Genomic DNA, 18,145 nt, shown 5'->3' on the forward strand with positions numbered 1-18,145 from the left:
GGTCCCCTCCAGTGCAGCCCAACGTCCATTTATAAGAGAAGTATCAAGAAATACATTTAAGAACTGGCCGTATTTCAGGGAGCAGAAAGTAATGCTGGACTCCCCTACCTGCTGATAATTAATAGCAGCCAGAGAAGAGCCGGGCCAGTATTGATCCCTGTTTTACACAGCTTTAGACTAACTTGCAACATTATTAATTCACTACTACTCTTCTCTCTCTCCCCCTCAGTCGGCTGCCTATACCTTTATGGATTTTCTCTCTGAGACCATATCTCTTTTATTTTATGCAATAACATAACTGTCAGGTGCTGCAGTCTCAATACTGGGAATCCGCTTTGCCTCTCCAGTTCATCTGCCTAAGGGAAAGGCACTTGGGATGTAAAAACAATCACCCAAGGACACTAGGTCGCCATTGCCGTCGGGGAGTCAAATTAAAATGATTCCACCTTAATTTTTTTTAGAGGTGATGGACCTTGATGGTCGCATCCTTAGGCTGCCAGTGAGAAAATAACTTCTCCAATGACAGGCTAGAGTTGGGTAACACTATGATTAAGTAGTTCTGATACCAACTTCAGGGTAGTACTGGGCAGGTGGGACGCTGGGAAAAAAACCCAGTGGGTCCCGTTGACCCAGATCCATTCCTGCTGAAGCCCTGGGTGCTGCCACCTGAGCTCTCCTGGCTCTGATTGTAACCACAAAAAGAGAATCCAAAGTACGAGCTGGTAGAGGGGGGTTGCAGTCAGGGTCACAATCAGGGAGGTACAGGGGGTACAGCTGTAACAGGTTCGGGCCTAAAGGGGGATCTGGGTGTACTGGAAAGTTCTTGCGCCCGCCAAAGACCCGAAGCCATGAGAAGACCCGAAGTTGAAGTCCTGAAGTCGCGGAAAAACCGAAGCAACAAAAAGACCCGAAGTTGAAGTACTGAAGCCACCAAAAGACCCGAAGCCACAAAAAGACCCGAAGTTGAAGTCCTAAAGCCAGGAAAAGACCCGAAGTTGAAGTACTGAAGCCACCAAAAGACCCGAAGCCACAAAAAGACCCGAAGTTGAAGTCCTAAAGCCAGGAAAAGACCCGAAACCACAAAAAGACCCGAAGTTGAAGTACTGAAGCCACCAAAAGACCCGAAGCCACAAAAATACGCAAAGTTGAAGTCCTAAAGCCACGGAAAGACCCGAAAGCACAAACAGACCCGAAGTTGAAGTCCTAAAGCCACGAAAAGACCCGAAGCCACAAAAGGAGCCGAATGAAAGCTGAAGAAGTCTCTAAGGTAAGTTCCACTGAACACCAATGTGTTTTTTTTTATTTTATTGAACCCCTGGCCACCAATGACTTTTTAAAAATATTCTATGGGGCTCTTGACACCAATGTTTTTGTAAAACCTTTTATATGAGGGCCCTGGCACAATTTTTTTTTTTTTTTAATTAATATTGGGGGCTCTGACCACCAATGTTTTTGTAAAAACTTTTATTGGGGGCCCTGGCCACCAATGGCTTTTTATAACTTGTGAGTGAGGGGGTTTACCGATTTTAGTGCTGGTGTCCGTGTGGGCTTTTTAATGTGGTGTGGGCGGGATCTGGGGTGGGCAGGAACCAGGGGGCTGTATGGGGCCCACGTGATTTCTCAAGGCAGTCCTTGTTGCACCACTGGTTGAACCTCACAGCTGGTGCGTGGGGCCCGGAAGAAATAGGGGACTCTAAGGTGGTGGGTCCAGACCACCCAATCTGGCTCTGACCATCCTTTATTCTCCATTGAGCTTTCACATGTTTCTGAACTGATTAAGGTATGGAGATCCAACTTCTCCATAGAAACTAGAGAAGAACAGAACAAATTAAGTAGGAAATAATTATGCTCTACACTTACCTCTTCATATTTCTATTAGACCTTTACAAAGTGGAGGTGTAGTGACCCTTTAGAAAAACATTATGGTAATGAAGTTGTTATTTCAGATGTTGCAGTGTATTTTCTATTCATTTATTTCTCTCTTATTTATGTATCCAACCCCGGCCAATCACTGCTTCACCTCAAGCCCAAGTTACCCGAACGTTCATTTTCAGCTATGATTGAATTATTTTATGCTGTAAACATTCTGTCAATGGTTCCTCCCTGGTGTAAAGAGAGGAGTGTAAATAATTCAATATATCCGTCTTCTCCGTCTCTTTAATAACTATCTTAGCTGCCGTGGCTTCTAGGGGCCCGAGGTTTGCAATTTGTCTTATTTCTCCAATGGCACTTATTTACTACGGGAGATTTTTTCCCATTTCTGGAACCAATTGATTGTCACATTTTAGCTTAGACTGTTTTTTGTCTTCTAATGTTTATTGCTGTTCCTTCTTTTATCCTTGTGTATTAATTCCCCGAGCTTTTTATGTATCTAAATTGGTTTGGACTTGTATGTTTTATGCTCATTAATTCAAGGTTATCCCACTCCCAATCTATAGTCTATGAAGCAGGATTTACTTAAAGAGCATGTAAAGGCAAAAAATAAAAATCCCATTTATACTTTCTTTAATGAAAAAGAAACCTATTCCCAATATACTTTAATTAAAAAATGTGTACCGTTTTTATAAGAAACCTGACTATGCAGTGAAATTCTCCCTTCATTTACTGCTGTGGATAGGAATTGTCAGACGGTCCCTAACTGCTCTGCAGGGAAACAATCATACTTATGAACAGCAGGGGGAGCCCCCGCCTTACTTCCCAGCCATGCAGAACTCAAGCAGCTTTGTTTGTTTCCCTGTAGAGCAGTCGGCGACTGCGTAGAGATTTGTATTGGATTTTATTTTTGCCTTTACATCCCCTTTACTGTTTCCAACTCCAGCGGCAGGGACAAAGATCATGGAGCCAGATTTAAACAGATAAACTGGGATTCTATTTGGAGGATTATTTTGCTGAAGCCACTGGTTCTGCAGAGTTGGAGAAAGTTTGTATTAAACAATACAAAAACTATAAAATCCACATTAGATTACATGACAACACAGGACTTTTGACAGCTCAACCCGCAGTCCCCCATTTGTACTGGAAAGTCCCTTTTTGCTCTGCACTGAACAGCCAGAAAAAGAAACAAAGTTTCTAACTTAATTGGCTTTTGGCAGAGAGCCCAGAACAGCCACAACAGAAGATTAGCTACATTTGCGACAATTCATATGTATCTAGATAAGTAAATAAGTAATTGTAACAATTACTCCCTTGGGAAAATTTAGACTTTTATAACCTGCCAAATTTTGTAAAATGAACATGGTAATTAATTTTTTTTTACCACAAAAATGGGCGTGGTCACAAAAATGTCTCCACGCTACACAACTTTTTTGTCCCTCCTTTTTACAAAATGTTGGGAGGTATGCAGAAAAGAATGAGAGTTTTCCAACGGAGAGTAAGGAGATGAGTTTTACATAAATTAAATACAGTATGAACAGTAGTTGGGTTCTTTTTAGAAAGGTGAGGCCTCCTTAAATCTACATTCTTCTCCTACCGCACATTTGGATTTGCCTTTTCTCTTCTGCAGCCTATTCTTCTCGATTCCGTCTAAGCTCTCATCATTTGCTCTCCATCGCTGCCACCGTCTCAGCTCACCCCACCTCCGTTTCTTCCGCGCTGTTGCTATTATTTTACCTTTAATTGCTGTTGACATGGAATGAAAGTGACGAATAAGAGATGGGACGTAAGAGAAACAAGAGCCTCCGTTCTCTCTCCTTCTTTCCAGCTCAGCAGCGGGGGGCACTCAGGACAGAATGGAATCACATAAGCAGAAAATACCGAACTAGGCAATAATAAATAAAATAACAAGGTGCGGCCTAGGGGGCCACTTAAACATCACTAACCAGGGAGATTACCTTGACTCTTCCCTTAGCAATTGCCCGTTTAGTCCCCTTCCTTCTAGTGCTATGACTTGTTCCCATTAGAACAATAGCTGAGGCCTGTTATTAAAGATAAAAAATCACTGGAACCCAGAACAAGGTGCTACTATATACTGTATATATTGTATTAGATTACTTTTTGCGAGGAAGCTGCCATACAATTTGCACAATTGGCTAAGTGGCCGCAATTGGCGTGTGGGTGCATTAGGGATCATTTCCAGGTCCAGCTTGTCTCCATGGTGCTGTGTTAATGGAACATTGGGCTTTGAGCTAACCTTGCTATACTTGATATAGCACCTGATGTAGGTGAGAAAACCGTTCCGTTGCCTTTCCAATAACAACAGGTACCTGGAGCTTTTATTCATGCCACTAAATACCAAAAAAGGAAGTAGTATATAGTCCTGTTCCCCATGTTTACTATAGAAAGGAACCTAGTTTTTTACAGAATGTATAGTAGTGGGAATATTAGGAAAGCTTACTGGTGTCTGTTGACTCCTAGGTAATAAAAGGTTGGGGATGAATCGCCATCTTGTCTTTTTAAACTTATTAGAGAAGAGGAGTGCATGTAGCCTCAAGCCATGGATAGGGAGCAATGTTTAAGGGGCACATTTACCTAGGGTCGAATATCGAGGGTTTTAATTAACCCTCGATATTCGACCGTCAAAGTAAAATCCTTCGACTTCGAATATCCAAGACGAAGGATTTTGCGCTATTCCTACGATCGGACGATTCAAAGGATTTTAATCCATCGATCGAAGGATATTCCTTCGAGCAGGAAATTGTTAGGAAGTCTATGGGGACCTTCCCCATAGGCTAACATTGGCCTCGGTAGGTTTTAGGTGGCGAACTAGGGGGTCGAAGAATTTTTTAAAGAGACAGTACTTCGACTATCGAATAGTCGAACGATTTTTAGTTCGAATCGTTTCGATTCGAAGTTGAAGGTTGACATTTTTTGAACTTTTTTTCCTCTATTCCTTCACTCAAACTAAGTAAATGGGCCCCTAAGTGTGTGCCCTAAGGCCCCAGTGGAGGGACCTAAATTCATAGACTTAGAGTAGAGTGGTGACCTCCTGGAAGTCGGTTAAAGAAGTAACACCCTAATATTTGCTTTTAGAACCCAAATGTGAATATCACATGAAAGACCCATTGTGCTATTGTTGTTATTCATCCTGAATACATGGCACCTGTTTTTATGAAGGGTTTTCTAAGTGGTTACCGCTGGCATCCATATGTGTGTGATTCTGCTTCGCAATGAATGCATAAGCCATTCTTCCAAATTAAAGGCCCGTCCTTGGGTGTAAGACATGGGGCGTATACCTTGTGTTCTGCCTAAAGAAAGTCAAGGAGGATCTGAAAAAAGCTTGACATATTATAAGCAGGTGAGAAAGTGCAAAACTGGAATGAGGTCAAAATACCAGTGAGCTCTGAGATTGAAGAACCTGGGACAGGTTCTTACCAGTGTTGTTGCCAATGGATGCTGCTTCCCTGACATTGCCACTGTCTTTGTGTAGACACTTCTGTGAGCTTGTAAGGTAACGAGACCAAACACAGCTAATCCTCAGAAGGTCTGCTCTAGAGATCCTGCCTCATCGGCACTGAGCTAACGGAGGAGATGGGTGTGCCACCGGCCCTGTGTCAGTCCTAGCTAGTTTCACTAGAACAGTGATCCCCAACCAGTAGCTCCTGAGTAACATGTTGCTCTCCAACCCCTTGGATGTTGCTCCCAGTGGCCTCAAAGCTGGTGCTTATTTTTGAATTCCAGGCTTGGAGGCAAGTTTTGGTTGTATAAAAAAATAGATGTACTGCCAAACAGAGCCTCAATGTAGGTTGACAATCCATATAGGGGCTACCAAATGGCCAATTACAGCCCTTATTTGGCACCCCAAAAACATTTTTCATGCTTGTGTTGCTCCCCAACTCCTTTTACTTCTGAATGTTGCTCACGGGTTCAAAGGGTTGGGGATCCCTGCACTAGAAGATACATTTACGGTTGGCCTTAATCCAGTGTCTTGTGCTACACCTCAAATCAAGCCATCTGCAGGCACAATGCACATGCCTCATCTTTAAAATACAGTCATTTTTCATCGACTTGTGGGTACAGGCGGCTCCTGCTTTGCATGTTTTTCCTTTTGTGCAGCCGTGGGAATGCCCTTTTGACATCTCTCTGCAATAACCCGGTCTCTGTTCTCTCTGCTGACAGCTCCTCCATCTGTCTGAAACCCTCCTGAGAGACTGATATAACTTCATATTATAATATGAGCTCTCTATCTGGTTTGACAGGTCTGACTAACCATTCTCACAAGCCATTTAGGCTCGCCGTAAAAAGACATAAACCCTCCATAAATACAACTCCCAGCATGCCCAAACAGAATGTCAAGCATACTCTGGGAATAGATTTGTAAACCAACACTGGTCTTATTGGTTGTGATAGAGCCCTCAACCCGCTCTGATAGGGCTTAGCAGGGGTATAGACTGGGGGTAACTGGCCCAAAATCTCATTTTCTGCTTGATAGCTTCCAACAACCCCTAAACTTAGCATCTCAAAAGCTAACCCAAAGCCCACTGAGCATGTGCAATGCCTCAGAAACTTAAAAGATGGCCCAAGAAGATCCAAGATGGGGAGCTTCTGGGGACAGTTTGAAGGCCTGGATCATTACTGTTATAGAGCTGCTGAAGTTTTGGCCTGGCGCTGTAATTTCATTATATAAAACGGCACTCCTGGCCATAATCATTTTTCAGCTTTAGTTTTTTAAACTGCAAGTAACAGGGGAGAGGACTCCATAGCGCACAATGGCTTGATGGTCAGAAGGGGATCGGAATATTTGGCTGGAAGTAAAGCATTTGGATCCTGCCCTGAAAAATCAGCTGCAGAAGAAGAGAGAGGGAGGTTAAACAGCTTGTTCTCCAAATGTTAGACCTTGTACAGTGTGAAAACGAAGAATAAAAATAGTCGTTCCTCAGCCAGAAATAAATGGAAGTCTGCAAGACCTCATTTCATTTAAAAAAAAAAGTGAAATGATCTTGAGGAGCATAAAATTCATTGCAACTTCTGATTAAAATTATTGATTAGGGAAATAAAAGAAAAATCGGATTTCAGGATTCTTCTTGCCTTCTTAAACATCATGTCCCTCTATTAGAAATCTCCCTGCAAGGGGACATTAACCTTCCATAACAGTGTTACACTACCCTTATTGGTGGACGACCATGCACACGATACTCCAACCAAGAACATGTGGCCAAAAGTATAGTGACATCTGCCTGTCCAACATCTCATTCCCAAACCAAGCGGATAAATATATGAGGTTGCTCCTCCCTTTGCTCTTTCCCTAAACCACTTATACATTTGCTTTGTGTTGTTTTTTTTTGTCTTTGATGAACTTGGTATCTCATCTTCTCCCTTTCCACTGGCAATTTTGGCTCAGTGGCCATTCTTCTTCGGTACTGTTGGGGCATTTGCCATTTACAGGGTGGTATTAATAAATGTGGGTTTGAAGAAACATCACAGGGAACATTGTTGTGCCTGGTATATTCATTAAATAGTTACTGCTCTTATTCTGTATGCTTTAAATGCTGGGCATTTTTGGCTTTTCGTGTTTTAAAGGGTCACTAATTGCCTGATAAGATGAAACTCCAGCACACGGATGCTTAAGGGTTCATAACCCGTGTTTATTGTCAATGCCAAACAGGAAACAACGTTTCGGGGGCGTACCCCTTCGTCACTAATTGCCTGCCCTTTGCAAGTCTTTCCTACTGAAGTGGAAGTTGGCCTTGGACTTACATTTTATCAGCTGCGGATAATACGAATCCATGGAACTTTACAGTTGATCTTACATTTCTTTAAATGTGGATTTTGACTGGTCTTTTCTCAACAGTCTGGCATTGAAACTGCAGGGACCTTGGAAACTAGAAATCAGACAGCAGACTTTTCACTCTTTATATCTCTTATGCTGGTGAGCCATGAATAGCTTGTACCATTCCCCTTCTAGAATGATCAACCTATTTATGGAGTAAATTATTTTGATAATGGTTTGGTTAAACATTTGGATGCTCCAAAGAGTGTCTGAAATACAATATTTAGAAGCAAATGTAAATGTTGAGGGAGGAGGTAGATCCACAAAATGAAGGGGACCAGCTTTAATCTGGCTGATGGTAGTGGATGTGGTGGTAGCTCCATAGGACTGGCCATATCTCCCTGGTTCAGTTGCTCCATGCTGGTGCGCATTGCACATTATATAAACTTTACCTGCAGATGACTGGAGAGAAATAGTCTGGATGGAATAGCTGGAGATAGTGTCTGTGCAGGGCTTGGGGGGCTGTCATGCCAGTCAACAACTTCCAATACCAAAATGGTACAAATTGGGCACCATATTTGGTTATGATGGCTATAGTTATTATTATTATTATTATTATTATTAACATTTATTTATGGTTCCAAGGTTCCACCAGCAGATTGTGTTGGAAGCTACAATCACAAACAATTCTGGTGCAGTGAAAGAGACGCCACCCCCACTATGATAAAGCCCCACAAAACCTGTGGACTTTTCTGTTGCTATTTCAAGTGCATGTACTTTGACTGTAATTGAATTTTTATCCTATATTTTAGCATCAAAGAGCAATGAGGGTGAACGCTCTCCATAAAGGGTACCTGGTGTCCAAAAATGTTATCCCCAACCAAAGGTGAAAGCAATTATAAAAAACAAAACTGTTACCCCCAACCGAAGGTATTAGCCCACACCTTTGGTTGGGGATAGCATTTTTTGCCTAACAGGGGCCCTTTAAACAAGTTGTCCCTTATATGTTACACCAGGACATAACAAGGAGGCCATGGTCATCTTAAAAAAACAAAGTCCATGGTCTTTTCCTTGTTGCCATCATGCCCATATGTCGGTTGGCTTATCCCACTTTCTATCCGGCAAAATCATTTTATCTATTGAGTTTAAGGATTATTTGTCCTCATGGGGCTCAGAGTAGATTCTTCCCTGGAACCCCCTGACGTTCCACCCCTGAAGGTCACAGGTTTCCTCTTGTATCACTGCCAGCAGAGTCTATGCAACCCTTAAAAATCTTCTCCCCCATTCCATACCACCCCTATAGACAGAAGTATTGAAATAGGCCGTATTGTGCTCACAAGAACACGCTCTTCCTTACTTCTGTCATTCATTTTTCATGCTGATTATTATTCCCTTTTATGTATAAAATGTCAACATTTCTACACCATTGTACAGTGGGGAAGCCGATGAACATTGACTTGCAAATTAAATATTCATTGTATCACTCATATTTTATTTTAGCGCTATGGTTTGATTCAGACTGAAACATATGAAATCCCAGGAATTTTATTTATCAAATCTCTGCCTCCATAATGGCAAAGATGCACTCTAGGCAGCCCACTCTTCTATTCCTAGTCTCATAGCAATGCAGATGCCCAAAATATTTTTTTTAGACCACAAGGTATTATATTTTTTATGTTTGGTTCATTTTCCCTTTCCCTTATTGGCATCAGTTTTGTTACACAAAGGCAATAATGATCCCACTGCCGAATTCTGCTGATTCTTGGAGAGTAGTAGAGACCACACTGATAAATTGGCTGAAGGACAAGTTAACACAATATACACAGATTGTAAAAAAGATTCAGGAAGCATCTATTGTGGCTTTCAACTCTTATGTAGAATCTATGGTGCCAACACAACAATCCCAGCATGCCAACGCAATAGATTCTCACCAATTTCTGTTATTTCATGTGTTTACTGGCACCAAGCAGAGTAGAATAGATCAAAATGGGATAAGGAAAGCCTGATCCACCTGTAATTTGTCCCCAACAACGAGTGGAGTTGGCACAAAGAAGCATACGTTGCTTTGCTAGTTTGAGGTAGTAGCAACCACAACAGGCAACGTGTTCTGTTCTGCCAAAAACCCTGCAAAAACAAGTGGGCGCTTAATAAACAAGTTATTTATTACCTATCGTTTCATAATATATTCCTCTCACCAAGTACACAGAGTGGAATAGTCATCCTAATCTGCAGCACATTGCTCCCTTGATCACACAACAGGGGGGGGGGGAAGTAAACCTCCAGCTCCGGGGGTGGTTGGCGCCAGACATTTTGTGTATTATATAAGACATGGATATTAAGACATGCCAATCAGTCTGGATTCCATTATCTATTCCAGCTCACCTGTTATATTTAAATTTCAGCTCAGGGATTTTAGTTTCCAGCTTCTGCACGTTGCAGCTATTTCCATTTATAAGATGCCTCCTCCTCATCTTCCTTGTAAATCGATGAATTCACGGAATGCTAAAGAACGAGGAAATGGATGGAAGTGTTAAATGCATCATTATTGTGGGAAATAATAGCACGCTCGCTCACATCCAGATGCACAGTTACCCAGAATGTTAATCGGGATAAACAAGAGCCGTGGGGTTCCATTGCCGAGGGGTTTCTGTTGTGCTGATGGCCAAGCTGTGACTCATGAGGAACATCAACAAGACCATTTGTTGATGTTCTGTAACATAATAAGCAAATTGGGGCTAATAAAAGGACACAGGGGAAATGTTACTCAACTGGCTAAAGAAGCTGGCTGTGTGGGTCTTTGAGATGGAAAGAAAAGGCCCAAACCTGTGCCTTGGAGGTCTTTATGCAGTGAAAAGTGGGGAGAACCAGGCAGTATGTCCACTGTATTTTGGTTGAATTTCCTAAAATGCAACCATACAGTTAGGTGCCAGTCTATGGAAATGACAGTATGATCAGAGGTAGATTCTTAGGACCATTATATCTTTATCTAGGTGGTGGCACAACAATTCACGCTTCCAGTCATGTAACTTGAACAGATAACATCTGCATTGGTGAGTTTCATAGCGCCATTGTAATGAGATCATGGTGAGTTTCAGCTAACAGCCTGCCTTGTACCATTCAGGCAGTGGTTGTTGAACCGTCTCAGTTCAGATCCTCCTTGGAGGATCAGTCTTTGAGCAGGACCCTCCCTTTAGCATATATTAAAGTTAGAAACATGTAAAAACATCTCTGTATCAGCCATAGGTCCAAGAGTTGGGGGTCCCCAACCTTTTCTACCTATAGAAAAGGCCACTAGCCACATTGAAATGTAAAATGAGTTGGAGACATAGCCATTCAAGAAGTTCATAGGGGTGCAAATATGGAATGTTATTGGCAATTGTTAAGTGTACAGGCAGCCTACAAGAGGCTCTGTTTGGCAGTACATGTGGTTTTTATGCAACTAAAACTTGTCTCCAAGCCTGGAATTAAAAAATAGGCATCTGCTTTGAGGCCACTGGGAGCAACATCCAAGGGGTTGGAGAGCAACATGTTGCTCATGAGCCACTGTTGGGGATCAATGATCAAATTTGGGGGGGCAAATCTCAAATTTCATCCTACTCTGCCTTCAAGCTGGGTTCTCTGGGCTGACCAGGAGAGGAAATAATAATTATTACCAAATCTCACCCTAACTGGCTTTTAAGCTGAACCATCCTTCCACTGCTTCAAGCCACAACCAGGGGGGATAGGCTTGGAAACCACTGCCTTAAGGGAAAATGCCCACAGAGCAACATGGAGTGTTTGGTTGTTCTGTGGGCTGGGAGCAAACAATCCAAATCACCCAAATTTCTTTATAATGCCAAGGAAAATGACTCTTTTCCTTTAGACTTTCCTCTACTTAATTCTGTAAACCATGATTTGGGGTTCACCTTGATTATACACATATTGCTGCTTTTATATGTTGGTGTAAATGTGGATTCAAGTCTTGTGTGTACATTGTTGCCGTCCATCAGGCTTTCTTATAACCAGTCATCTGACTGTGTCCTGGTGCAGCAGAGCCAGAAAGGTGCATTGTGGGTGCTCTGTGCAATAAATCAGGTCAATGCGCCAATAATTGAGGAGGAAAGGCTTATCACTGAGGAGCTTGCACAGGGCTCAGAGGGGTTTCTGCATGTTGTTGTGTGTATTTTGTGTGGAACATCTGCCAATAAATCCCTTTTGGTATATACTTTCTTTGCTGCTGTCCAAGAAAATAAAGAAAGGAAAAGAAAAAACTAGAGGAGGAAAAGATAAGAGAATGAATTTCAGGGACTGGAGTTAAACCAGACACAGGTGTATTGAAGTGTACACAACAGCCTGTGTTGTTGCCTCCATTGAAAAAAAGACCATTGTTCTGCAACTGAGATTAGAATGCATCACTGATAGGAATGGCTGGGGATGTGATACAATCTTACACTGGCACTAAGATCCGATAATAATGCCATAGTCTTGTTAATGTTGGATATTTATACCGGTGTGTGTGTCTATCGTTAAAGGGGAGTTTGTTGTAGGTGTCTCTTTCCTTTCATTCCCCAGAAGTGCAGTACAATGTGAATATTTTGACCTTTAGCCCATGACAACTTGTGTCCTCACACGGCAAAAAGACTGCACTCCCCTCTCAGGTCTGCTGGATTGGGTTGGCCAAAAACCATTCAGGAGGGTTCAGGCCAACAAACTACCTGAAGACATTTCTGATTTCACCAGAGAAGGTTCAGGCTGGTGCAGATTGTAATTTCTAACAGAGACAACGGGGTTAGCATGGATTTAAAAGTGGCGAAATGTTGGGAAATTCCCAACCCACACATCACAACAACAGATACTTAATAGATATTGCAAGATGAAGGCTCTAGGCCTTTGGACCTCCTACTGTATTGGAGACTTCCAGTGGAGATCTACCCATGGTCCAGCCTTAAAGGGATACTGTCATGGGAAAAAAAAAATTCAAAATGAATCAGTTAATAGTGCTTCTCCAGCAGAATTCTGCACTGAAATCCATTTCTCAAAAGAGCAAACAGATTTTTGTATATTCAATTTTGAAATCTGACATGGGGCTAGACATATTGTCAATTTCCCAGCTGCCCAAGTCATGTGACTTGTGCTCTGATAAACTTCAATCACTCTTTACTGCTGTACTGCAAGTTGGAGTGATATCATCCCCTCCCTTTCCCCCCAGCAGCCAAACAAAAGAACAATGGGAAGGTAACCAGATAGCAGCTCCCTAACACAAGATAACAGCTGCCTGGTAGATCTAAAACCAACACTCAATAGTAAAAACCCATGTCTTACTGAGACACATTCAGTTACATTGAGAAGGAAAAACAGCAGCCTGCCAGAAAGCATTTCTCTCCTAAAGTGCAGGCACAAGTCACATGACCAGGGGCAGCTGGGAAATTGACAAAATGTCTAGCCCCATGTCAGATTTCAAAATTGAATATAAAAAAATCTGTTTGCTCTTTTGAGAAATGGATTTCAGTGCAGAATTCTGCTGGAGCAGCACTATTAACTGATTTACTTTGAAAAAAATGTTTTTTCCCATGACAGTATCCCTTTAAGGCTTTCTGCCACCTTTTTATTGAAAGGCGCTTACTCTTCTGTTTTATAGGTGTCTAATGCAATGGCAAATTCTTGGTTTTGGTGCTGTAATCCCCATTTGTTTGTGGTATGCAAATACCAGAAATTAAAAGGGGTGTCCATATACTTTTAGCCATATATTATATGTCCTCTTTAATACTCTTGCATTAGGGATACAAGAAATTTTAACTCCTCTAGAATAAGCGATTAGATCCGAGAATGCTCCTCCCGGGAGAGTAATTATAGAGCGGTGTGAAACTGCCAGATGAATTAATTAGACCAAAGTGTCATCAATATTAAGACTCCATAGTTTAACTGGGCTTCAAGTTTTTACAAAATATCCTTAACATGTACCAGTTTTTCATGTTAAGAAGGAATGAAAAAAAGTGTGATTTTTAGAAAATAATTTCAATAATGTAGTTTAATGAGAGGAGACTGTTGGTGGAATCTACAGGAATGGAGATTGGGCCTAAACGGATGGGGGTGATGATGAGGATGCTGGGAGCTATAGCTCTTTATAGATTGTATATTTAGAAATAATTTAAGTCTCCTCTTATTTCATTCTTTCTCTTCTCAGGTGTTCACAAGATACGGAAAATGTTACACTTTCAATTCTGGGCAAGATGGCCGACCTGTGCTCACCACTGTGAAGGGAGGGGCTGGTAATGGGCTGGAAATGATGTTGGACATCCAGCAGGATGAATACCTTCCCATCTGGGGGGACACAGGTACATTTTACGAGTATATCATTATATAAAACTTGAATATAGTCATGCACAAACTCTCACCTAAATATATATCTTGGCTCAAGTACAAACTGAAGGTTAGTAGGCACACATACTAAAATGCCTTAAAATTGAGTTTATAAGTACAAAACTTTTTATATGTACAAGTATCCGTGATGTTGATCCTTTTTTGTGACCCAACATGACATAAGGTAAGTACCCATGTGTCCACCAAAACAAAGACAAGCCCAAAATTTTGAGATGTAATAGAAAGTCAGAAGAACTTTGGCAGGAGATAGCACAACGTGAACCTAAGAAGAGACAAGGTTGGCTCTCGTCATAATAACTAGGGAAGAAATTAGATTTCCAATGGAACATACAAAGAAAAGATCATTGGTGGGTTAGAGTAGTAATTGCTCCTACCCTCGGAAATTCCAAACCACTGCCAAACGAACCCACTGATTCGCACCACAATTGAAGCGTGGAAAAAAGTCAGAACCATTACTCGGTACATACAATTTATCACTTTTTATTCCCCTATTAAGCAAAATCATTTCCAAGAAGATGCTAAAGTAGAACCCCGTTTCAAATGATGGCTTAACCATGATTGGTTCACTCCTTAACCCCAATACAAGCCCAATATATAACTTCTAGGGATGCACCAAATCCACTATTTGGGATTCAGCCGAATCCCTGAATCCTTGGTTAAAGATTCGGCCAAATACTGAACCGAATCCTAATTTGCATATGCAAATTAGTGCAAAAAAAGTGAGAAAAATTGAAAAAATTCTTCTTTTGTGACACAGTCACGTGACTTCCCTACCCACCCCTAATTTACATATGCAAATTAGGATTTGGATTCGGTTTGGCCAGGCACAAGGATTTGGCTGAATCCTGCTGAAAAAGGCCGAATACTGGCCGAATCCCTAACCGAATCCTGGATTCGGTGCATCCCTAATAAATTCCCAGAACTATAATCCAAATACGGCCTCCCTAACAACCACATCTTTGCATACCTGCAAGCCAAAAGCTATGGAGCTAGTGATGGGGTATAAAACCAAAATTAACAAATAATCCATTTAATGTCTTAATAAAGGCTAATAAGGTACGGCTTCTCACAACATCTGGAGTATATGCTATCATAAGACCAAATATAGAGTAGGAATTGCTGAGGTCAAAGGAAGGAAGGACCTAAGGATTTCAGTGGCGGGGGCCCTCCAGTTATACATTATTATACTTATGCTCGCTGATAACTTTTTCTCATCTAAATCTAACATAGACGAATGTGAACAATTGATTCAGAGAAATAATGGAGGGTGGATTTGTGGCTTCACAAATTCCATTGATTTGCTTGTCAGGAGCCCGAGAACCTTACAAATCAAGAGTCGCACTTGAGTTAATTTTTTGTGAATAACTTAGAAATCTGGCAGTGGATTGCAGACCCCTCCAAGTTAACTGTTTGTGATCCAGATGGATCAGTTTGTTACGGGTATGCCGACTTTAGTGCTGGTACATAGCTGCAAGCTCTTTTTCACATACTGTAGTAGCAGAATTATTTATCCTGATCCCACCAGGCAGTAAAGTGGCCATACATGTGCCGATATTATATGCGGATATGGTGGTGGGAGGCGAGGTGATCCATATCGGCAAAGGCCTTGGATTTTGGTCATCAGTTCAATCGGACAGGATGAAAACGTTTTATCGGGTGCTTTGGAGGGTGCCCAAACATCAGTTTCTTCTTGTATATCTGACTATCTCTCCATGTTCACAGGAAAGATCATTATTGTATTGTGTATGGACACCTTAAGTCCCTTTCCTTCTCTCATGGGTGGGCCGAGCCGACCAGGTGCCCTAGGTAACCCGGCGGCAACCTTGCCCCCCTGTGCACGCTAGCGCAAAAGTAGTGATGTCACTGGGGGAGCGAGCGGAGTCGTGGAGAGCCAGCGACAGCAAGAAATCCTGGACTAGGGGTAGGCAGAAGGCTTTTCAAGAGGTACCTACCCTGCTCCCCCCAGTCATTGTGCCCTAGGCAGGTGCCTCTTCTGTCTACCCCCAGTTCCAGCCCTGCCTTCTCTTGTCCACCTCATTTTCTTCCACATACTGTATCCAAATGATATTCTCTCTAGCCAGGCAGTCTGCATATCTTCCCGTTGAGTAAATAATTTACAGAAAATACAACTGTATAAGATACCATCCTTCTTGGGTCCCTAAATAGTTAATGTTTACAACTGACCAAGTCATAGACAGGGCCTTCTGATGAACTCATAGTATAGAGCATTAGAGTGCTAGTAATGGGGTTTCCAATGGTGGCCATGGTCAGAAGGACACCACACTGTAACAGAGGCTCTAGTTTTAAAGGAGTTAAGGCATCCAGGCTTATGTTATACCAAGAAAATTGCTTCACATATTACCATTGTGAGTTATTTTTATGTGATTTTTTTTTTAATCTCTATAACAGATGGTGTGGGATTTTTATTTTGCAGTCTGCTTGTGTTTATTAGAATAAGAAACTGTGAAGTAGGTGAAGGACAAGCATATAAACCCGTCTATAGATTTCCAACCGAACACATGTTATGTTGTGCGATTTTCTTAGCTCCATAGGACGCGTGGGCAGATGATCTAAACGGCTTAGGGATTGGAAAGGACTCTACCGGCAGTTACAATAAACATTTCCGCATTTGGGACATTTAAGAGCCTTCCTTGAAAGGAGCTGCCTAGTAAAGTGAAACGATCCTTTCTTGTTGGCTGCATGAAGAACGTTTTACTTCATTTTTCTCATCTTGGCATTCAGAAATGGCAGTGCTTAGTCTCTCTCTGAGGTTTTCATCCCAAAATGGATGCCCACCGGAGGTTTCTATTACAGAGAACATGTGTTTAGATAAAATGGCCAAGCATCCTGTGATGCTTGAGGATTGGGATATTCTCCAAGCTTGGCTTTTAGTCAAGTTCTTCCCATCTGTCGTTGGGATCAACATGTTTGAATCATACATCACGTCTAGAAAGCTCTGTGCTATCCACTGGAAAAGGACTGGTGCCAGTAATTAGGCTTCGTTAAGTTATCTCAAGAACAAACAGGCTATGGCTTAGCTTCAGGCAGGCTTGGTCCTCCAACTCTGTTAGAAGTAGGTTGGACGGTTTCCAGAATGAGGTAGATGAATTAGAAGAAGGGTTTTTCAGTATAATAAAGTAAGAATAGAATAAATAAATAAAGCAATTCCGGATGAATGGGCCCTGCAATGCTTTAGAGAATGATAGAAAAGCTAAAGCTTTGGGTAGAGGCATAACAATAGATTTTTTTTTTATAGGAACCATGAGCTAAACCAGTATCAGTGCGGCCCCCCAGGATACTAGGAAAACTCTCGGTAGGCCTAGGCTCCTAATCATTTGGTCTATTCTATTGGCATTCTCTTTTTCTGTGTTGGAACAAAGAGGAGAAATCAATGAAAGAGTATGTAAAGAAAAGAGACTAAAAGAAGAAAAAGTGAGAAAAGGAAGAAAAATAGTTTAAAGAGTGGGCTGATGGTTTAACGTTTTCTGATGGGTCCCTGGTATCTTATTCAGACAGGGGTCTAAATTGTAAAGACAGTGGATGATATACAGTGCAGATGTTTGGAGATATTTAAGCGAATCTGTCATGTCCATAAATGATCATGATTGTGTTTGGTTTTGGGTTATTTTCCAATGAGAGCAAACATACTATGATATTTTTGTCTAAATTTGTTGCTTCTAATGAATATGATGTATTTGTGGCCCTCCTAGTGTCCCATCACAGTCCAGCCCTTGTCAGCTCACAGAACGCACCGAGGGAAGCCACATACTATGTTCTACTCTGCTTGAGATGGGAGCCCAATTAATCTATTTCTGACTTCAAGGCAAAGACTAAGACTCTCATCTAGACTACCTGAAAGCTCAAGCTGGTGTTAATCTAATGACTCTGTTACACAGCTTCCTCATATTATCATAATTTATAGTCATTAGCCGGGCCTCGTCTAAAAATATGGAATGTCTCCGGCCAAGATAAATGAATTATTCCTTGGGAATACGAGTGTCAGGTTACGTGCTAAAAGATTCCATTCAAAGAGCAAAAATGTGACATTTATAAGGTTTTTAAAGGGATACTGTCATGGGAAAAAATTTTTTTTTCAAAATTAATTAGTTAATAGTGCTGATCCAGCAGAATTCTGCACTG

At 41.6% G+C, this 18,145-nt stretch overlaps 1 protein-coding gene across 3 annotated transcripts in view; it reads left to right on the forward strand.

The window, feature by feature from the left end:
- LOC108702568 (acid-sensing ion channel 2) overlaps nucleotides 1-18,145 on the forward strand; it is a 245,866-nt gene that overhangs the window by 174,904 nt on the left and 52,817 nt on the right. For all 3 annotated transcript variants that reach the window (XM_018238120.2, XM_041579224.1, XM_041579225.1), the window contains one exon: nucleotides 13,809-13,959. In XM_018238120.2, the coding sequence (XP_018093609.1) occupies nucleotides 13,809-13,959 (151 nt within the window). The remainder of the gene's footprint in view (nucleotides 1-13,808; nucleotides 13,960-18,145) is intronic.

Source organism: Xenopus laevis, chromosome 9_10S (assembly GCF_017654675.1).
Source record: "Xenopus laevis strain J_2021 chromosome 9_10S, Xenopus_laevis_v10.1, whole genome shotgun sequence".
NCBI lineage: Eukaryota > Metazoa > Chordata > Amphibia > Anura > Pipidae > Xenopus > Xenopus laevis.